This window comes from Gambusia affinis, linkage group LG03 (assembly GCF_019740435.1).
Source record: "Gambusia affinis linkage group LG03, SWU_Gaff_1.0, whole genome shotgun sequence".
In the NCBI taxonomy this organism is placed as follows: domain Eukaryota; kingdom Metazoa; phylum Chordata; class Actinopteri; order Cyprinodontiformes; family Poeciliidae; genus Gambusia; species Gambusia affinis.
This window is the reverse complement of record NC_057870.1, coordinates 12,221,191-12,244,691: the sequence shown is the minus strand read 5'-3', so window position 1 is coordinate 12,244,691 and position 23,501 is coordinate 12,221,191. Positions and strand designations below refer to the sequence as shown.

The following is a 23,501-nucleotide window of genomic DNA, read 5'->3' as shown; positions in this document are numbered from 1 at the left end:
GCAGCATATCTCTGCTGCTACTAATTCTGTATATAAAAACAATTTTTCCTTTATCTGAGTTTTCGAGTTAGATTTTGAAAGGATGTCTATCTGGTTCATCTGTTTGCATGCTTTATCTAATCCCGCACCTGTTTTTTAGTCAAACAAGCTTCGCTGTAAGCAAATCCATTCAAAACCCTGTACGCTTGTTATGCTTGTGCACTGCTATGTATGTTTAGAAAAAATAATACATGCGAATTATTATCATACTCTTAATCCTTATATAGTTTAATATATGTTTGTAAAATTGTCATGTTCAGTAGGTCTCATCTTGTCACTGGTCGCCCAGCGTTATTTGGCTACATTTAGAGTCTGAATGGCATGATGTTGCTAAAGCCCCTCAGTAAAAGTTTAATGCAAACGCAGAGCCAGCTAGCTAAATTTCAGTGACTTCCATCCACAATTAACGCCAAGTCTTGTGGAAATGTGTGGGGACGTTTTTCAAATAAAACATTTCAACTTATCTGTCAATAGGCCAATGATGAGTGCTTGCTTTTGTTAAATCTACTGAATCAGTTTTTCATAAAAAAAAATAAATAAAACAACTGCAGAAAAGAAAGTCAAAGGCTATCTTATTAGGGCATAGTATATTTAAGTGTTATATTTGATTCGGAGTTTGTAAATCACACAAGAGTATAACTGATTTGCAAAAATAGATTTTACTTTAACTTTTATCAAGGTTGTACATTTTGTGTTATTTTTATCCATTATAAAATGGGTGTTCATATTATGTTTATTTGAAATTCTGAATCTATGTGCAAAGACAACATTCTAGACCTTGATGCATAACCTAAAGATGTTAAACGAGAATATTATCTGTAAGTCAGTCAGATAGAATTTGAAAGTTTTTGCAAAAATGACAGTGTTGTTATAAAAAATGTCTCCTGATTAATCTTTTGATATTTGGTCAACCTAAATATCAATTTATTTAAACTCCCCATATTTCTTATGTACAGTAATAGCTTTTATAAAGTTTCTCTGTTATCTGGTGGTCCTCAAGACTTTTATGTTGTTTTGTAGTTATTATTAGCCTCATGTCTGAGCAACACAGCTGGTGAAATGTGACACCAGTGCTCACCAAAGGGCTGCCTGATGGGGAACAATGAGAAATAAACATGGTGGATTCAAATTTGCAAGAGCTTGAATAAGATAGTATGTTTGTGTGAACCCCATAGAATGGCTTAGTTCCTGTTGTGGCTTGCAAATGAGCGGCATAGAAACAGCCATCGGGGGGTTCATTGTCAAAGTGCAGCACTGACCTCAGGCCTTCAGCATGACATGCAAAAAAATATGGCAGTAGACAAGAGTCCCATGCTGCTAGCCTTTCACAAGAACTTGCATGCACTCAGCAGTTCCCAGTAAATATCAGGGAGCACATAATATGTAATATGCAAGTATAATTTTTTTCAATGCATGGAGATACTTTGCACTTGCAGATTGTAGTACTAATATGGAAAGTGTTTATTTGAAGCTTGAAGACAGGGAGAGAGATCAAAGTGTCAAATGAGTTTCTCCTTGAATAATGCTCAACTGTAAGTTGGCATTATATGTTATTTTGAGACAATTAAAAATGTTTTCTTTTGTCTTGAAATAACTTATTTGGTATTAACAGTTTTGAAAAGGTTACAGGGGATTTTTAAAAATCTTTTTTTAGCTTTTTAAAAGCCATAATATATGTAAACATTTGGATTATTAAAACAAGTTTGGATTATTAAAACTGGCTAAAACAACCAGATTAGAGTTATTTTGCTAACACAATTCTATGTCAAATATTAACTGACTAGCCCTGAATGGATATACGATTAGGGGATTGCTTTGATTGAGGTCAATTGGGTTTCATCAGAAAAAGTTGGTTTAAACTGGCCTCTGTGCAATGTTAATAGAATAAGTACATTGAAAATGGCAATGGACTAGCAAAGAAGTAATACTTTGGTGAAACTTATGATATTTACTTTAATTTTATTTTGCAATAGAAGTCCTAAAAAGCACTGAAGTATTTGTATAACTTGGACTTCTTGTGTTTACAGGGCATCAACATTGTTGGACCTAGTAATGCAGAGTCTCAGCCTCTTCTGCCTTGTCCAGCCATGTACCAATTGGATATTGTTTTGAAGAAAGGGAAAAATCTCGCCATTCGTGACCGAACAGGTAGGAGATCTGCTCAGTTTGTGAATTGAGGTTAATTTAGAAGAACATTGTGAATATTTTTCTCAAATCTTGTCATCTGGCCAAAGGACAGTGACTCTACCATTGTCCATTGTCAGTGTTGCAAACGGCTGAATGGTAATATCCCCACAGAATAAAAAAAAACACAGACAGTTTTCTGTTAAAAAAAGATCAGTTTGTAGAATTTTTTAACTATTGTCAAAAAATCTAAACAACTAAAGCGACAAAAACTTTTCTATCCTTAAACTGAAATGAGTCCTCTAAGTTTCTCTGTATTAAAATAAGAAAAGAAGTTTGACACTTGTTAGTGATTAAGTTCGGTCTTCAGACAATGTAATATTTTATGCTAGGGTCCACGGTCCGTCACGTGATTTATGAACGTGATGAACGTGATCAACGTTCAAACGTGAAGGTTGAATCACGTTCAATGAACGTATTGCCTGGTGAGTCCAGGCAGTATAAGTAGCCCAGAGAAACAAAGAAACTTTGCTGTGCTAATTATCTGACACCACCAAAAGAAATGTTTTTAGATTATTTTTGTTGTTAAACGCCATTACAAAAGTGGACATAAACCTCTGTTGCCATAAGTTATGACAAGGACTTTTTTCATCAGCAGATGAAAATTTTTATTTTTTTGGTTTGTGTCCTAATCTTTATTTACATTTTTTCTGGATTGTGTTTTGCGTTGAGTTTTGTACATCTTCTGGAATTTCCTCCTATCAGTTTCCCTCAGTTTTCCCTAAAATTTCATACCCCTTAAGCACTTAGATTTTAATTTATACTTAGTTAAGCTGAAAACTGGTTTCAGAGAATTGAGACCGGGATCTCTCAGAAGATAATAAGATAATGTAAAACCTCCATTTCAAAATGGCACTCTTTGGTCACTTCCTGAATGTCAGTTGCTTCCTGGTAAATTGGATTTTTTGTAGATTAATCTATTAGAACCCTAAATTAAGTTTTAATTATCCAAGGATTATTTTATATCTTAGAGCAAATCAAAATCAAATCACAGGTTAGCAAAAACACGTAAAGAATTTTTCCTTATTTAAATTAACATCTGCACTCAGTGTAAATTGCAACTAATTTTATTTGCATCTTCTACAGTTACTATGGCAACTGCAGAAAAGGCTGTTCTGCCCTTTCCTACATTTTTCATCACTGATAATGAGCAGTGAGGTGCAGAACTCACCTGTCCTGCCCTGAGTCCATCGAGACAGCTTATTATGGAGAAAAGAAACAGATAGACACAGGCCAGTAGCACAGACAGACCTTTAGCAGAAAAAAAAAATCATCCAGTTACCCACGGGTCGAACAACAGCAATTAAAAGCAGTTTTGTAGTTGTTTCATCCAGCTCGCCTCCATACAATTCCATGTTTACAGCCCTGCTCCTTCACCTTAGTTTTCTGATTGCCTCCTTAGCAGTTGACTAACTTGACCAAAACCTGGCTATCAACCAACAACTAAATAACACATACTTGCATACTACACTTTTTGATTGTAATGCAGTCAGGACATGAACATTTTATTTTGCTGTTTTACAGCAGATCAAAGAGGTAAAATAAGAAGGCAGATTTTGAATACATTTACTTGATTGAATACATTTACAAACAAGAATTTTTCTTTTTTTTTCCAGAACGAATAAATAATAATTTAAATAAATTCTTAATAGGTAAAATTACTTGGGTACATCTGATGAACGTAAGGAGGGGCAATCAGCTTTCAGCATTAAGGCACATATCTGTAGCTTAGCCTTGTGCTTAAGATGTCTAAGCTGCTGATACATTAGCTGGCTTACATGTTCTGTTTTCTGCTGCTCAAGAAGTAAGCATAAGAAAATACTTCATCCCTTCTTAACATGCATTTTTTAGTATCCCAGCAAGATCTTACGCCTTTTGGCATCAGCTTTGTTGTTTTACTGTTTCTCATCTGCCTTTCTAAATAACCAACATTTTAAACATTTTTCAAATGATTATGAATGTAATTAATTGAATGACAAGAAATAGAAAAGATCAATCTAAAACTGTCTGTCCTCGGGTTGTTTCCTGTCATTCTCTGCCTTTTTAAATTTATGTCTAGATCTCATAAAATTGCCTTGAGTCATACAACAGAGTAGATAAATTGTAGCAGGAGGAACATTATAGTTGTAGCCTTTTATCTAGAGAAAAACATGAACAGCGAGTGAGTGACTCATATTTGTCGTGTTTGGTGATGTAGCCAATACTAGCTGTCAGGCATCTTCTTTAAAATGCCTTATCAGCAATATCCTCTCGTTTCCCCAGAGCCCTAACCCTGTCTTAGCTGTCATGCCCTGGATGAAAACAGATTACCCTCTGTGTGGCCCACGTTTTCAGTAAAACACCACATGATGAATCTTGTCACTAGTTTTTCAGTTTTCGTTCTTGCTGTTCATTTGTGTATATGTGTGGGTGGCTGAGAATGTAAACCTCAGGTCCCCTACCATTTTCTCGTAGAAGTCCTCCTGCTTGTACCTGTAAAAAAGCTGAGAATCCAAAACAATACTTAAGATTTGAGGTGCTTAATAATGAATCAGCTTCATTATTCATTAATGAAGTCGCTCAGGCATATTGTATGAAGTCAGAGGTCTGGATACAATGCATAAATGCTCAAGATGGTAGTGTCTGCTTCTGTAAATGTTCTGCATCACTGCCTCTTTGCCATTTTTCCTGATAGCTTTCTGTATCTTGGAGACGGTACCAGTGAAAAATGTGGAATAAAATCCAAGCAATGGGGTTAAGTGGGTCTATATAAAGTGCCTTATAAAATGTTCAAAGCCCTTTGGCCTTTCCATTTTGTCATGTTCCATCTACAAACGTTTATTAATTTTTATTGGAATCTTATGTGATAGACCAACATGAAGTAGGACATTATTGAAATAGAAAGAAAAATGCACGTGGTTTTCACATATTTTTACATAGTAAATCTAATAAGTGTTGTGTGAATTTGTATCATGTTCTGTTAAGTTTTTGCATCGAAATAAAATAAAAAACATCTTGATAAAGAGATCGGACGCATCTGTTAGCACTTTACTTTCAGAAAAAATATAGCGGCTTTGCAAAGATCAGAGTTTTTTAGTAAACAAACTGCTTCATGAAACCTACCAGACGGGCCAGAGATAATGTTGTGGAGTAGTTTACAGAAATATTATGTTATTGAAACAAACTCCCAAGCTGTGAATAGCTAAGGAAGCACTGTGCAAGTCATCAATAAACACCACAAAGAGTGTTCATTAGAGCAGCAGCCTTGAGATCTGTGGTAGTTCTGAAGAAGCTGTAGAGCTCAGCAGGGCAAACCTATTGACAGAACAACTTATACTCAAGCACTCCTCAAATCTGATTTGTATGCAAGAGCAGGACTCGAAGCACGCAGTTCCCTTTGTATAATACGACGTTAGCAGCACTGTACTATGGGAATGCTTCTCCTGAACATGGACAGTAAAGCTTGTCGGATAATGGAGTTTGATACAGTGTAATCTTTTTTTGAGAACCTGATAGAGAGTTTGAAAGACTTCACACTTTATGTATAAGCATACGTTAGCCTTTCAATTACTGCCAGAGCTACAATGGAGCAACTTAGAGCAAAGCATACTCCTCTGTGAAAATGACATAGCACAGGCCAAATGTGAATCACATCTTGAATGAGTCTTGTCATGGCATATATTACTAGAATTTATATGCTGCTTTCCGATGTTTTATTGTAAAATATTTGAAAGCCGTTATTTTTCTTCCCCTTTAAAATTATGTACTACTTTGTGTTGGTCTGTCACCTAAAATTCCAACACGATAAACTGAAGTTTGGTAGTGTGCCATTACTATGGAAAAATTTAAAGGGTGTAAATACTTTTGCTAAGTTTTTAAAACAGCACAAAGAACTATTTTGTGTTAAACTAGTATGAAAGATGTTGCATTCAAAACAAGATGACTTTATTCTGGCCTCAAATCAAAAGAAAAACGTTTTCATTATGCCGGGTTTTTTTGTATTTTCTTTTGGCGTTGTTTACACATTAAAGGTAAGTGACCAAACTATTTACACATGCCATATACTTTCCCCTTCTGATAGTGTTGTACATTTTCATTCTATCTGCAAAAATAAGAGGTTTAGCAGATGCAAAACTTATCCTCAAAAGAAGTTTTGAGACGTATGGAAAGCTGTAATTAATTAGCTTCAATGAGCGATTTTTACGGATGCATACGGATTCACAAACACCATTGTTTTGCTGGATTGCATCTCTAGTCAAAATGATTGTAAGTCCATGACTAACGCATCTCTGTGCTTTTCATTGTGCAGAGTTCTAGTTCATCATATATTCCTTATTGAGTTCTTGTGTTTTTATTTACTCACTAAGCATTTATCCACTCAAATGCGTGAAAGGTAGAGTTTGATGTATTTTTGTCTGAGCCAGGGCTTTTAAAAATAATGTGTTCTGATTTTGTGACTCTGCAAATTCATATTTTTCAAACTTTGTGCTGTAAAAATTTTATGAACAAACTAAAATTGATGCTCATTCTGGAAGACTGAATTGCTGCAGATTGGGTGTCCAAAATATTATTTGCCTAAAATTAAGGAAAGATCAGAGAACAAATATCCCTTTGCTTTGGTTTTTGCATTAATCATCCTCTTTTGTGCTTAACCTTGCGTGTAATTTTTTTTGATACATGCTTTGCATTATCTTTGTTTCTTTATGTTCTGTTGAGCTGCAGAAGGCTGGATCTAATACGTGATTGCATCTTCCAACTTTGGTTTTAATCACAATCCTGTTACATTGTGTTAAAGATTAATTTTGGGGGAAATTAGATTATCTTCATCATGGAGCCTGTAATTACTCTATCTAGAATGTTTTGGTCCTGACTGCCGTACACAAAACATCGTTTATACCAGACTGCATTCTGGGTAATGGGAAACCCTAGAGCTGCAGCCATTCATCAGTCCTGACACTACATGAAGCACTGAAACTTTCTCTCACTATCTCTCTCTCCCTCATTTTCTCTTTCTCACACATACACACACACGCCCCCACACATGTGTGAATCTGTCCTTTAGTGCAACTCAAGCATGACTGAAGGTTTTATGAGGATCTTTACTGCTTTTTCTCATCTCTGGTGCTCTCTTCTCTGACAAGTGCCTGTCAGCGTTGTCCATGTTGTGGCTCTTAATAAGATATTTTAACAGGTAATGTGTTGGTGTCAGCCCTCCTACAGTTGTTATTGAACAGCTAGTTAAATAGGTTTACTTAAAGTCAGAGGTGAGGTAAATCATAGCCACTTGTAGTCCACTCGTTTGAGTAATAGAATTGAAATTATTGCATGAGATAAAATCTAAAATCTTACACAGGGTATTAATATAGGTAATTTTATATTTTCACTGTGAAACAGACACTTACTGTTTCTTCATTTTAAAGTTTAATAAAGTTCGTTTTATTTTGTGATGATTTCTAATGATGCAAATGTAATGTCTGCGGCTTTCAGACCTCCAATGTTTAGTTCATGGAAGAGATGGTCAAGTTTTTTTTAAATAATCTTTGTGGTTTTACATTTGACCAGACCAGATACATTTTATTTCTTTTTGGAGACACAGATTTTGTTTTAGCATTTTTTTAAAATTCAGGATTTAGAAACATAAATTCTGCTGAAACCACTGTGCTTAGGGTGGTCGGTGACATTCTCAAGTTTACATCATGTGGATTTACACAAGAACCAGTCCTGGTTCTGGTAGGTCCTACCTCTGCTGCTAAGCATCGTCTTCCTGAATGTTTTTCTGTGGATCGTAACCTACTGGAAACCTTTCATTACCTAGGCTGTTTTTCTGTGTGCGTTTTGGCTCTGGGTCGGAAACCTGGGTTATTTACATGAATTATGTCCCCTGATGCAGAGAAGGTTTGCCTTCAGCAGAACTGCTGTTATGACCTGGGAACACAAACCTTTACCCACAGCCACAGAGTCACTATTAAAACAGTGAAATCAGAAAAATAAAGGACAAATATTGCAGTGTTTGATAGTAGTTTAATATTATAATAAAAAATATTTTATAATCTTAAGAATGTAAGTAAGAGAAAAAATACAATTTTGTGGCCCTGAACGAAATAAAGTTTACTTATTTATATACTCATTTACTATTTATTTACTTATATATTTAATGCCAAATGTGGGTTAGGTTTATATAATATCCATATTCCCTTTCAAAACACAATAAGGTAGCATTTTATCCATAGGTATTGTCAGATGATTTTAGAATTAAATGTAATTACCTGCTAATACATTATTAATAAATAATTTAGACACTTTTTTTCTGGCCTTCGCTCATAAAGAACTATTGCTCATTAATAGGGAATGAGTAGTCCAGATTGATGATGAAAATAGGGAAGTTAAATATTTAACTGTTTCACTCATTAGTGTTATAAAGGAACACTGACATGAGATCATGTTTCACCCCGCAGTCACAAATTAGCCTATAGTATAAGTCTTGTAATAGAAGGTTTAGCCAAGACTATGTTAGAACTTTTTTTTTTAATTCTGGCACAGTTTTACCTGCTGCAGGGGACGCCTCTTCTCAAAAACAATTGTCAAAGTGTTGGCAATTGTCAACTTGTTTGATTATTATAAACATCTAACTATGACAAAAATGCTAGAACTCTGTAAGGGAGAATATGCACTACACGCCTCTGTACCTACAGGGGAACATATCGCAAAATCAATTATAATATCTGTGTGATTTAGCTGCATTTCCACATTCCCCTTAGCAATATAATACGTGTCCAGTACATTAGTCACAGTAGTGGAATACAAACTATGTGTATCTTTAATTCACAGTTTATCAAATACTAAGTACTACGCAAACACAACTGAAACTACAATTAGATTTTTTTTTTCTAGGCCAATTTAGAAAAAACTATCTTTTTGAATTTTTAGATTGTATTTAGCAAAGAACCTCTCTTATTCTGCAAAAAAAAAGTAAATAAATAAATTTAAAAATACAACTTTCAACATCAGCATAGCAAAAACAAAAGACATTCCCCCAGAACTACAGTGAGGTCACTGTTGCTATGACATTTTCTACGACATAGATCTATGTCATAGATCAAAGAACATCTAGAATTTTGAATGCTTTCATCTCTAAACATCAGGTATTAGACTAGCAGCTCTTTTACAGTTAGCAGTGTTTTAGAACGACTATAGCATGGAGAAAGTTTTAGCTACCTTTTTCTTCCCATTGAGTTTTGCCACGGGGTATTTGATCACAACAGGAGTGAGGAAAGTTGTTAATCATCTGCTTCCTCGTGTAGAATTTGAGACCAGTAACTATCGGGACGAGTGCACACAGTACGATGAATTTGATGACTATCTTTTCAGACCTTCTCTGGCTGGAGAAGGTCGCTCTGAGGATATCATCTGCTCTCAGAACGAGTGCACCGTCTCTCCTCCAGCTGGGACTCCAGAGGAGGATTCCCTGGATTCTCCAGCTGGAGAAGATCCAGCAGAAGTTTGTAGAGAGTTTTCTTGTAGTTTTACTGGAGAGCAAACTTCCCCGGCTGAGGGACCATAATTTAACTACTGCTGAACTCCAACGGCTAGCAAAAAATTACAGATACAGGACAGGACATTCAATTTTACCAGGCTGTGACCTCTGCAACGAGGAGAAGAGACGTCGCGCTCAAATGACCAAAAGTCAGTGCAGACGTCAGGATAAAAAGCGTTGCTGCATTTTATGATGAGGCGCAGCCTGTTCCTTCCGTCACGCTCCTGATTTTAGTACGACAGGTTTGCATGTTCTCCATGTTAATGATTGTGTTCTCTCCAGGTACTCCGGCTTCCTCCCAAAGTGGAAAAAAGATTTTGTGCACAGAGTATTTTAAAGTAAGTGTATCAGCTGAAATTAACCAAAATACTAATGTTAGCATGAATGATGTCAGCAGCATGTAGGGCATTGCTAACATGTTGTCTGTACTTTACTTACTCCATTCAGTTTACTAATCATGGCTAGTAAGTAAGAAAATAGCTAAAAGCTTATTTAAGGTAAAAGGCTAATGCTAATGAACTGTTCCCTAACCTGAGAGAAAAAGATAATACAAGCTAATATTGCATCACCACTAACCTTAAGGGGATATTGAGGCTTTTATTTTGAAATTTGCAGAAAGCTTAATATTAAATGCCCACACTAATCCAATGTGTAAGAGTGCTTTGGATAAACCAGTCATATAAAGCCAAAAAGAGCAATTACATGATGTAAAAATTGTCAGGGCTTTTATTTTGAAACTTTGCATAAGCTTCATTTCAAAGGGCCAAACTCATCCCATGTATAATAGTCATTGGATTAAATCAGTTTTATAATGCTGAAAAAATCAATTACCTGATGTAAAAATATTCAAGGCTTTTATTTTGAAATTTTCAGCAAGCTTCATTTCAAATGGCCAAACTAATCCCATGTGTAACAGTGATCGTCTTATATCAGTTTTGTAATGCTCAAAAGAGCAATTATCAGATGTAAAAATTGTCAAGGCTTTTATTTTGAAATTTTCAGTAAGCTTCATTTCAAAGGTCCAAACTAATCCCATGTGTAACAGTGACTGGGTTAAATCATTTCTATAATGCTCAAAACACAATTAGTTCTAAAGGCCAGTTCAGTCCTCCTCTGTAGTAACTGACAGTTCCGCCATGTTGTAGTTCTGACATTCAGCTCAGACCTCTTCTGTAGGCACTGAGGATTCCCCCATGTTGTAGTTCTAACCTTCAGTCTTTGTAGTTCTAAAGAGCAGCTCAACCGTCATGTGAGTGAAACACTCAGGGAGCGACAGAATCCTAACTGTCTGAAGCAGTTAGATTTTCTGAACAAAGCAGGCCAAACATATCCTTGCCTTTCAGGAACCGTAAGCCCGATCCAAAAAGCATTTGAAGCATATGAGAGGGCTATTTTTCCTCTCCGATAGTACTGCAATTCATATCTCTAGCTCTCTCTGCACTAACCTGAGAGAAAAAGAGGAAAAAGGCCTGAGAGGAATATTAAGACTTTTCTTTTGAAATTTTATGTAAGCTTTATTTTAAAGGGCTACACTAATACTATGAGTAACAGTGTTTGGGTTAAATCTGTTATTTACTGGCCTAAACAGCCAGTAGTTCTAAAAGGAAGCTCAGGCCTCTGTTTTTAATGAGTGTTAGTTAGAACTACGGATATGGCGTTTTTGTAGTCCTATTTATTATCATTAGGTCAAAGGCTAATGCCATAACCTGAGAGGAAAAGATAATACAGGCTACTATTATTGCACCGCCTATGACGGTGCACTAACCTGACAGGAATATTGAGGCTTTTATTTTGAAATTTTCAGTAAACTTCATAATATATGGCAATAGTGACTGACTTGCAAGTCAGTCACTGCTCTCCTTATGCATTGCTATGGGCAGGCCCCAAAAATAATGCATCTCAGATGCTGCTACATTCACATTGTAATCGGGCAATTATACCTTCACATGTTTTTAATTAATGAAGAGGAGAATATGATATGCAAGATTGTTTTGGGGGTTTTGGGATTTAGTTGTAGTTTTAACCACATTTGCCCTGAATGCTCTTATTTTTCCTGAACATTGCAAGATTGTTCCTCGATTCAAACATAATTAATCATTAATGCCTAATGAGATCTCAATGAGAACTCTATTTAACAACTTCTGAATCCTGCAAAGCCAAGTACAGCTAAAAGCCTATGGTAAAATCAGAACCCTGCATCTAATGTGAAACATTCAAGCGTAAGTTGAAAGTCTAATTTGTTCATTTAAATGCTGTGGCAGTTCTGGGAATGAGCAAAAACCCAGGTTAATTAGGCAAGAATACATAACACTTCAGACAGAGCTAGCAATAACAGAGCTTTTATCTGTTCTCCACATTTCTGAAGAGAGATGATGAACCAGTTGAATTGTCATACCAGCAAGGGGCTTTGAGAGGAAAAGGGACATATTTTAACTTGTAAATGTTGCAGAAGCTGATTTCACTGCCAAATGCATAAAACAAGATGCTGACACTCGTAGTGCTAGTTTCAACTAAATAGAGCAGAGATGGAATTTGAAAGTTTTAGTTTTAACCATTAGGAACAGCCATACCCCCTTCATCCTTAGAAATAAAAAAAACGTAGAGTAGGATTTTATATTTTGTAGAACCTTACTAATACTGGGTAGCACCCCATTTGGTCTTAATTCTTTGTTGAATTGATTTAAGATGCTGTTGGAAATATTGTTTTGGCATTTTGGCTCATATTGACCTGCTAGCGTCGCACAGTTGCTGCAGACTTGCTGGCTGCACATCCATGTTGTAAATCTGCCAACCTGTTTGAAATGCTTTTGTCTCATGATGGCTTCATGTTTTCAGTAGAGGTGTGCCGATCGATCGGCCACCGATCATAGTCGGCCAATTTCCATGAAAAAGTGTATGATCGGTGGTCGCTGATCACTGTCTCTTGTTGCCGATCACCAAAATCGATCGTATTTATCTCAGCCTGCGTCAGCAGCTCATTTCCTCTTTCCTTCAGACTGCGCAAGCGTGGCGGCAACAAATCCTGTGTAACTGTAACGCTCTGAGAGTGAATGGGGACGTTTGGTGTTGCGGCGGAAGATTACGAAGCACGTCAAAATGGATCAACACAACGAATCTAATATGACATTTAAAAAACAAGCACTGGACGGAGTTTGGCTACATCGAGGCTCAATGCAGGAAAAGGGACATCCGGAGCGTCCAGATAGCAGGTAACGCTATCTGGCCGGATTAGCATCACGGTCAGAAAGCTAAACAAATAACCCGAAAAATAATTTAAGTCTTCGAGCTGGCGGTGTAAGACGCTGGTTCTGCTCTCTCGCTCAACTGTTAATAATATTTCAGAGACGTATCGCCGCTCAGCCTCTACCAGACAGTGAACTCTCACACCAAACGTCTGCTTAAAGCTGCAACATGTAACCTAGAAAAAAAGATTTTAGATTAAAATATTATGTCTGTTACGTCTAAATTAGGTGAATTTATTGCCACACAATTTTTCCATCTTACCGGATAACTGTATCATTTACACCTAAAGCGATCTGCAGTTTTCAGTGATCGGCAGAGATTGGCCTCATGGATGGAATCGGCAGCGAAAAAAAAACCTAATCTGAGCATCCCTAGTTTTAAGGGAAGAATATTTATCCAAACCTCCCCGACCCCAAACTTATTAACTGGTTGGTGGGGGCCCAGCCTTCAAAAACAGAAGAAATTTGTAATACATAAATATTTTTTTATGTTACAGTACATTTGTCTTAAGGTTATAATTTTAAAGGGGCGGCATTATGTTATTCACAGGCATAGAAATCACATAATACCATGATTTATATCACGGTGAAGTGCTGTAAATGTACTTGATTATGCTTGTATCGCACAATTCTGTAACCTTAGTTATTATAAAAATGCCTTAAAATTATTAAGTCGTTTTTTTTTAAGTATTTGGTACATAAATAATTCTTAAGGGGATTAATTTAAACCCATTTTATCAAAGAATGGCTAGTAAATAAAAGAAGTGACGTAAGTCAGTGTTAGCTCAGGAACATTTAATTACTCGTCAGTCTTTTAATTATTCAACCAGAGGAACTTTCAATATGTATTACTCAGTTCTTCGTTATGTTTGTGATGTATTTATTTTTTCTGTACAAGTTAAACTCTGTTTCTCATTTGCCTCTCTGTGTCACTAACAGTGGTGCTTTATGTTGTATTTCTCCTGGGAAATTAAATTTTTTTTCTTGCATTTTTCTTATTGAAGCAAACTTGATCTTTGTCTCTGAGGAATGTTCAATTTCAGGTCCAAGCTTAGACTATGTTTTATTTGGTCTAAACTGGTGTTCACTGGGTGGTTGTAAGAGTGTGGGTAGAAGTATAGCAAATGTTTTTCTCTGCCTGAGGAACAACAGTGAAACTAACTGAGCGAGTCAGGAAGAGAGAAAAATCACTAGTGATTATTTCCACAGCAGAAATCCACTCTTAATTTAGTTTACATTGTCAAAATATATGAGCACATCAGTGGTGGAGTGCTTGGTTTTGTTACAGCTACATAACAGTATTGGTTATCCAAACAAACTCTATAGGTAACAGTATCATGTGGACAAGATCCTGACTTAATGATCTCACAATGAAAACAGAAGTGAGTGAACCATGTCATTACATTTGAGTATTCACTCTGGGATATTTGCTCATGCTAAATTTTAAGACTGCATATTAATGTCCGTAAAACCATCACACTGCATTATTTAGGTGGGGATACTTTCGTAAAAGAAAATTATCAATATGAAAGGGGTTTTGTTTCGTCTGTGTAAATTGGGAACCCTATTCGAGCTTTTCCCGGCACCATTTTATCATCCTTGGGGCTCAGGTGTCTGGAACGGCAGTCAGGTTTACCAACAAATAGACACAGAGAGCAGATTTTATGGTCGTCGCCCATTAGGTGTTCAGAAGAGATAAATGTGCGATTGATTATGTTCTGTGCTGCTGTTGCGAAGACAGAAAGCCACTCACAAAAAGAGATCTACCATTTGCTTTCAGATGTGTGTTGTACCACACCCAAGGCAAAATTACCTGCTGTGTCCTCTGCTGTGTGCTCTCATAAGCACATTTATTTTTATTCTTAGCTACTGTCACACTGGTTCCTGCTTGGTTTCAATAGCAGTCATGCAAAATGAAGGACCGGATGTGACACTATCCTGAATCTGGGATTTTAGGCAAAATCATTAGATCAAAGTTTAAATCATGCCAGAAAAGTACAATTTTGTGTTTAACAAATGCACAGCTGAAATTACAATTATTTGGAGGAGTAGTTAAGACTTATCTCTTAGTGGGAATTTGTTGTTCTTTCAATTGAGCTATTCAAGGTGTATTTGGGTTAAATTAAGTGACGAGGTGCAAAGAAACATGAGAATGGTAACAGCTTACCAACCAATTTTTCAGTCCATCTCTAGTAAACATGTTTGGAGGCATATCTTTAAGACAAAGTTTTATTTTTTTAGTTGTAATGTACATACTACCATTAATGTCCTTTTCTGGGATGATAAGTGGGGTTTCTAGTGGAAGTAGCTTCAAGAAAACTATGCTGAATTTCTGAATGTCTCTACAGATTTTTTTTTTTTAAATAGGTTCTAAAACATTCAGGATATTTGTAACCTTTCATTAGTCAAACTAAAATGCTACACCAGTATATACACTATTCAATCCCCTTAAATCTACTTAAACCTTTCTCATTTTTTATTAAATCACATTTAATGAAATCTAATCGGATCTCTAACTCATGACTGAAAACCATTTCCTCTAACCTCTATATGTACAATGTTTACCCCTGCAAGTTTACTGGGTGAGTGACTGTTAAAAATATTTAGTATATATCATCTTATGTTTGCTGTGTTTGTTGTGTGAAGTTGTTTTGTTGTGCAACAGCTCCCATTGTTCGGTGAGTTCATCAGTTCCTGCATTGTAGCTACAGAAGGAAACAAACAGGACCTGAACTCAACCGCCTGCAGAAGGCAGAACGTGCTTTAGAACGGTGGGAGATTGTAACTTAAGCACGCTCTTGTCCGTTCTCCTTGCAAGTAAATCTAAACTCTCTTGTCTTTTTCCTATTTGTGTGGTGTTTGAATGTTTGAACCTGACTGTGACATATGTGCTTTTTGTACCCAGTCTTGCCTCAAGCAGAACTTCTATTTCATGCTCTCATGGCTCCAAAGTGAACAAAAGCCCATGGTGTTATAATCCATGAAACACTTTAGTCAATCATTGTTCATTTCTGTAGAGATTATTGAGCTTACAGTATCTGTCTTATTGATCCAGCAGCCCTCAGGTGGTAAGACAATCACCAATTTATTATAAAAATGAGTGAAGAATTCATTTGAGTTTCCCCAAAGGCGTGAATGTCTGAAACTTTGAAAAATAATCAGACATAAGTGAATAGCTGTGGTTGTTTTCCAGGCTTGTGTTTCCTTTTCCTCTTCTTCTCCTTGCCAGACCCACTCTTGCTCGTTTTCAGCCATCACCCTCCTACACCGGCAGCCTTTTCCATTTCATACTCTTCAGCCTATGTGCGTTATGGCCCCATAAAGCTGCCACTGTGGGATGCAGAGCCTCTGAGTCAGTGATGTGTGTCTGGGTAAAATTGACCCACTGAGGCACAAAAAGACAGCAATATCTAGGAAAAGACTTCTTTTTGGCAATGGTATCTGTAGTTTGGGACTATTTTTCTTTAGCTTAAAGCGGATCAATTGTACCTTTGTGTTTTAAATACTTTCCATGCTTGTATTTACGAAGTTCTCTTGTCTTTTTCTAAAAGAAGCAGCACAATCTCAAAGTTTCAGCTCTGCTTCTTCTTTTTTAGCATTTCTTCTGTCCTGCTTTTGCTGTTTTTCAGAGATATATAAAAGGTAACTGTGTATAAAGGGAAAGAAATGTGTGCTCCAACTAAGTATCTTTAGTTGCAGCACACATGCGCATATGTGTCTGAGAGGAAATGGCCATGTTCTCCAAGCTGGCCCCTGTGAACACATATGCTGCTCTCATATCAACACTTTGCTGGCAGCAGAACATCGGCAGTTTTTATTTAAACAAAGCAGACCTCATGCTTTGTTTTGTGTTGTGTTTTTTTTTTTCTATGGCTATTAAATATCTTTGCATGTCGAGAGTTATTTGGCACTACTAATATGTCAGTTCGTGACATCACTTTTCTTTTACTGAATGTAATAAGCACATGAAAGTAATTATGTGGGAGTAAGACAATTCCTAATTAATGATCATGCAAGATACTCATTATCAGATGACACATGAGAACAGAGATTCTGGTGCTTAGCAGAAAAAAAATTACTCTTATTCTCATTGGTCTGTATATAAAATGCTTTGCAAAAGTACTAATACAGAAGCAGCTTTGGATATAGACCAGTAAGGCACAATTGCTAGATATATTTGATTAAAAAAAATAAAAATGTTGCCCTTTTACTTCCACTGCACAATAATGCCCCACTCTGTCTGAGTCTATTAAATAAACCCATATTATAATACACAGTAGTTTGTGCTTGAGCCAAGCCAGCGATGTCAATACTTTTGCAACACTCTTACAATTTCACTTTAAGTGGCTATTGGGTGTAGACCTGGATGATGTAAAAATCCATGGTAGCAAATGATGTGGGCAGTGGAGATAATGTAGAGGATAAAAAAAAGGAAAGGATTAAGCATTCAGTTAACTTCAGGGGGTGAAATTGTTGAAATGAATGAACTGTTCTCTGCTGGAGAACAGTTTCTGAATTATGTTATGTTGAGAGAGGAAGTTTTTTCTTTTTTTTAAGTTTTTAACCCTGAAACCTGAAAGAACATTTTCCACAAGAATAATGCTTTTCAACTTCTCCCGACCTTGTATTGAGAACATTGACCTTTTTTTAAATATCTTCACTCCTTTATTTTACATGGTTTGGTTGACATTTCTCTAATAGTTTTTCTTTCCTGTTTGCTTCTTTCATCTCCAGGGACCAGTGACCCATATGTGAAGTTTAAAATCGGAGGGAAGGAAGTGTTCAGAAGCAAGACGATCCACAAAAATTTAAACCCAGTGTGGGATGAGAGAGTTATCCTTTTGGTGGAAAGTCTCAGGGAGCCTCTGTATGTCAAGGTATGTCTATTTTTGAACTTCAGATGTCATTGTGCCCAATGACACAATGACATCTGTGTAAGTAATAGCTATGTACTACTTACACAACTATTAGCAAGTAATAATGGTTGTTTATGCAAGTAAAAGACTGCCTATCTCTTTTACTCAATCAAGTTCATCTTACTCTGCTAGAACTTTGTGACAGTCCTCTTTGGAAAGTGCTGCAACTCTTTGAATATAAATGAAATATATATATATATTTTGAAGATTTAAATTTGAAGACTCTTACAGATTCAAATGACATCCTGCATGTTTTACCAGAACATTTCAAAACCTTTGATTAAATTTGGAGGTGATGAACTTCGTCAACACTTTGTTAACTCTAGGTTTGGATCTGCGACCCTTTTAATACTACAAGACATCGTTGTTTGATGTTTTTACACATCAACAGAAGGTCCACAGTTTCTGTTGATTGCAACATGGCTTTAATTACTTTACAAAGTGAAAAAAACATAACCTAGGATTCTCCTCTTTTAGACTTTATTGCAAGTGTTAGAGGAGTCATAGCTTATCATTACTTGAACATAATTTGAGAAGTGTGAGTGTTTTTAGCTTGAAATTTCATCACTAACTTTGTTGGGTATGGCAATGTATGTTTTTGTCAATCAATGTGTAAAGTCCTAAATGTTGTGGTTGCTATTTTTCCACAAAGCTTGACAAGGGAAAAAAAGTGCCTGACATTAGAAGTAAAATATGTTTATGGTTTTCTTCTGACAGTTGCTTGTCTCTCTATAGGTGTTTGACTATGACTTTGGACTTCAGGATGATTTCATGGGCTCAGCATATCTACACCTGGAGTCACTGGAACATCAAAGGTCTCTTCGGCTCTTTGTTTCCTCGTTCTTTGTTACCATTTTTGTAAGCGGTTGTAATTACTTTTTGTCACAGCAGATTGTATTTCCTGTATAGGAAGACCAATCCCTTGGTAATAGGCAACTACAAAGAAGTCATAATGTTTTAAAGAGAAGTAATGCTAAGATGTAGTCTGTTTTCAAAGGTTTCTCAATTTCTTGTTGTACTCACAGCTTCTTTAACATTTTCTGTGCTTTGGAAAAGTATTACCCCTCAAATATTCTCTAAAAATCTGAAAAAAAGTTACTTTTAGTTGTGTTCACCTTTTAAATCAGCAATGCTGATATGTAACTAATTGCCATCAGAAGTAAGCTAATTAAATAAACTCAGTATAAATCTAGCTGTTCTGTACTATTTACAGGGTTATACTAAAAAACATATGTGAAAAAGTATGATAAACCCCATAGAACACAAAAGATAGATCTGGGATAAAGGTTTGGATAAAGTTAAAGCAGGATTCGTTTATAGAACAGCCTCACAACATGCGCGTCCACTGTGAGATATTAACATCTTGCAGTGGATTGTTGATCCATCTGCAGAAAATGGAAAGAGTAACATCAGAAATGCAGACCTTCTAACATACAGCTGTCCAGCTAAACTGACGGACAGGTCAAGAAAAATTTTGATCAGCAAAGCAGCTCATGGTTACTGTGGGGAAGATCCGGCATTTAATATGTTGCCATTAGAACTATTAGCCATGCACTCGGGGTACCAAGAGGAAAGCCATTGTTAAAAGAAAGTCATAAAAAGACCTATTTACAGTTTACTAAGAACCTTCAGCATATAATATACGCGTGTACTTCATATTATAATGTGTAACAAAACGCTGTATCCTGACATGACTGTTTTGTTCAAAGATAGTCCGTGGCTGCCCTCTCCTGGTAGACTTTTGAAATCTGCTTCACAAGAAACCACAGAAGAGACAAGGCTTAAATTTAACTGAAATTCAAACTGTCATACACATTTTGCTAGTCATTGAATTTCCAAAGGCTTTGTGTGGGATTTAATCTGAACATCTAAAAATAGTTAAGAAAAATTCCAATACATTTCATTAATCTCCATCACTGTAGGACGCTGGATGTGACTCTGGACCTGAAGGACCCACAGTACCCTGAGCATGACCTGGGTAGCCTGGAACTCACCGTCACTCTGTCACCAAAGGAAGGAGACATAAGGGATGCTGTAAGACATTCACGTAAAATCTGTGGGGATTGTTTTAATCATCTGACTTTTTTTCCCCTGTCACGATTGATGTCCTCCATTCAGTTCTGGGTCTCTTCATCCAATCCTCTTTGGTATCACAGCTAGAAATAAAACTTCCAAAAACTGTTCCGTATCTTGCAAAAAGTATTTGTCCTTTTTACAGCTATAGTGTCAATGTATTTTAATTTGGATTTTATGTGATCAACACAATTTGTCATGTAAACTGTGATTTGGAAGGAAATGGTACACAGACTATGCTTTGATTCAGATAAATAAAATCCAACTCAAATAATTGCTTAAAGAGATCCCTGAATTGGTGAGAAATTTACTGAAGCATCATGAAGATCCTGGAATACAACAAACAAATTAGGGATAAAGTTGCGGAGAGATTTGAATCAGGATAAAATCCTCTGATTTAAATGTCTCACAGAACAGCGTTCTGTCATCTGAAAATGGAAAGAATGTGACTATAAAGCTGTTACGGACATTTACCTAAACTTACAGGCCTGAGGAGAACATTATTGAGAGAAGCTGTGCACAGCAGACGTCAGACATTTTAGGAAGAGTGGCACAGAGAGAGCAGAGTCCAGGAAAAAGATGGTTCTAGGAAATATTTACAGATGTTTGCAAAAAAAGCCTGAAAATCATGTACCATTTTCATTTCACTTTATACTTATGTGCTATCATGTGTTGGTCTAGCACATAAAATAGAAATAAAATACATTGCAGTATTTGTTTACATTACAATAAAATGTGCAAATGTTCATGGGCCTGAATATTTTTGCAAGGTTCTAAAAGCAGTAGCAAGACTACATAAGTTACAGTATATGTTACTAACAAAATTCATAAACAGGACTGTTAGTTGGTAAACTGGTGTACTGCACATCAGAAGCACATGTAATTGATGTTGAATTGGAAAGTGTTGGCTTCCTTTAGCTACAGCCTCTGGAAACTTTACAAGTCAGCAAATACAAAGGCATAAACACAAGAGTAGTTCATTTGTTGTGCAGAAAAGCTGCATGTTCAAAGAGCAGAAGATCGTCATTACTAATTATTTTTGGCTCGTGCCTCTACAGACACACTCAGTGATTCAGAGTTGCGTTTATTTCTGTTCAATTATTTGTTTGTTTAATTGGATTCCTACATGTTCTGCTCCAATCAGGGCAGAGTCATTAGGGACATATTTTATTCCCTTTGATCTGATGTCTTAATTCTGCTGCTTATTTAGGGCTCTGGTTCATAGGAAACCCTTTTGACAAAACAAATAAACTCTATTTAGGTTAAGCATCACTTTGGGTTTCTCCTTCTGTGAAAAGAATACGGACCAGGTTGGACTAAAGTGCCATCTCTGTTGCCATCTAGTGGTCTGAAAAAGAAAACGTCGATTTTCAACATTTAAGCAAGTAGCTGATTTGAGAAATGTTACTGTGAAAAAGTCTTGAGCCATTCCTCATTTTTTTGTATTTTGTTAAAAATACATATTTGCATTGTTTGTATTTCTTTAGAAAGTGGTAAAAATGTTTAAATGGTATTTTTATATAAAGGGAATATTAATGAACAATGTACGAGGCAGTGATGCAGTCATCTGGGACAGGACCTGAGATTAATTGACAGTTGTATGCCCAAGATCGGGAATGGTCTCATGAAAGGGTTACCTAGGTGCAATAAGAGTAACAGTATGAAAGTTATTCACACATTGTACTGAAACAAAGTGTAAACTAGTCTGAAAGGGTGAACAGAGTGGACGTTTTGGTTTCAATAATCATTTAGATGTTACTGAATTCAATTCAGGGCTTCTATGTAACACCATTTTAAATATAAGTCTCAAAGCATTTTACAAATCCAATTTACATGAACACACTAAGTGCAATAACATAGACCGACAATAATCACATCCTAAACAATGCAGTGAAGTTCAGTTTATTATGCAAATTACTGACACCCGAGAAAGCCCAGCCGGTTGGATTGTGCCATCTTTTCAGCAATCCCTCATACTAAACATGCATGTGGTTAATGATGTACTAATAAGGGCACCAAGAAAGTTGTGGGAACAAGTAGTTGAGTTCTTGAATTTTGACTATTTTGTGCTTGCTTTGATTTGGTTAAATCTTTCTTTAAAATAAGCAATATGGCTAAATGGATGTATTTGTTCTGCTGCAATCAGTGTTCACTCGAGCTACGATATAAATAATTTTAATAAATGGCTTGTACTTGTAAATGTACAGATGATTTCTGAGGCGATCCCTGTGAACTAGTTCAGGCAGTTAATCGGAGCTCTGCTGCTGCTTCACACGTAATGTTTCAGACACTCTGATGAATATATTGAGCATACCCTGCCAATTTGTGGTGGCCTAAGTTACAAAGCTTGCTTCTGCACTCTGCATATTATGCGATGCTGCTGCTTTTTTCCTATTCAGGACCTTATCTACCCCGACACCTCAATAGGGCTCAGAAGTCCTCACTTCACGTCCTGACATGCAGAACACGAGTGAACTCATCCCTCCGTGACATTTTCATAGTGCAAACTAGATACCAAACTTAGACTTATTCTTTATTGGTTGATAAATAAATATTTAAACATCTATGAATAAGTTGTCTGTCTAGTATATAATAAAACCTTGAGAGAGAGAGCACTTTCAATTTACCATGATTGTTTAATAAATCCCCTTACCAACCAGTGTAATGCTCATGTCCTGTTTTTACTTTGGCTTTTTTGGGGGGTGATGTTAAAGTGATAACAGTAGGCACCAACAGGTAAATGTTATAAGAGTTAATTAAATTGATAACCAGGAAAGTACCTCTGCATCTTGATTCATCATTCAGCACAATTTAGAACATTTCTGATTAGCAACAATTTCAGTTCTGCACAATGATGTCAAGGTTTCTGCTAGCGCAGTAAGAGAAAAACTAAGAGGAAAAAATATGTTTAGCGATTAAATCAGGACATTATGAAGAAACTTGTCAGATTCATAAAGTTTTTTTTTTTTTAAGCCTGTACAGGTTTCCACAAATATTTGTATGACTAATTTCTGCTGTTCTGGTGAATTCATACAGATGAGGGTTGCTTCATGACTTTTGCCCAGTACTGCACATAATTATTTTAGTTTGGTAGCACTGTAGTGACATATTTACATTTCATGAAAAACATGAAAACAAGAGGCAAATCTGACAAAAATATTTTTGTTTTTTCCCCGATTACCTTCATTTCCTGTTAAATGTCTTGAAAGCAATACATCATCGGCAGTAAAATATTTACAAATCAGCTTTTACTGGGGTAATAAAATACCAAAGATTGTGAAATGTGTCATTAGGGATTGTTAACGTTAAAAGTTTGTAGCAAAACCACAAAAATTTTAGACTTTAAAGGAACCTGTTTTATCCACAAAGCAAAAGGTATTGCATGGAGTCTACCGTACAATATTTCCTCAGAAAAAATAGAAAATTAGATAAGAGCAGTGTTTTTGTTTTAATTGGATTTATCAGTAGAAATAAGAAAGAAAAATAGAAATGAAGGTAGATGTGCTATAGGAGAGGTACATAATTGATTTTTTA

General features: G+C 36.1%; 1 protein-coding gene across 6 annotated transcripts in view; it reads left to right on the top strand.

Annotated features, from left to right (window-relative positions):
• Positions 1-23,501, top strand: part of mctp1a (multiple C2 domains, transmembrane 1a) — a 162,359-nt gene that overhangs the window by 62,081 nt on the left and 76,777 nt on the right. For all 6 annotated transcript variants that reach the window (XM_044112901.1, XM_044112900.1, XM_044112903.1 and 3 more), the window contains exons 2-5: positions 2,067-2,187; positions 17,713-17,855; positions 18,630-18,709; positions 19,817-19,928. In XM_044112901.1, coding sequence (XP_043968836.1) covers positions 2,067-2,187; positions 17,713-17,855; positions 18,630-18,709; positions 19,817-19,928 — 456 coding nt within the window. The remainder of the gene's footprint in view (positions 1-2,066; positions 2,188-17,712; positions 17,856-18,629; positions 18,710-19,816; positions 19,929-23,501) is intronic.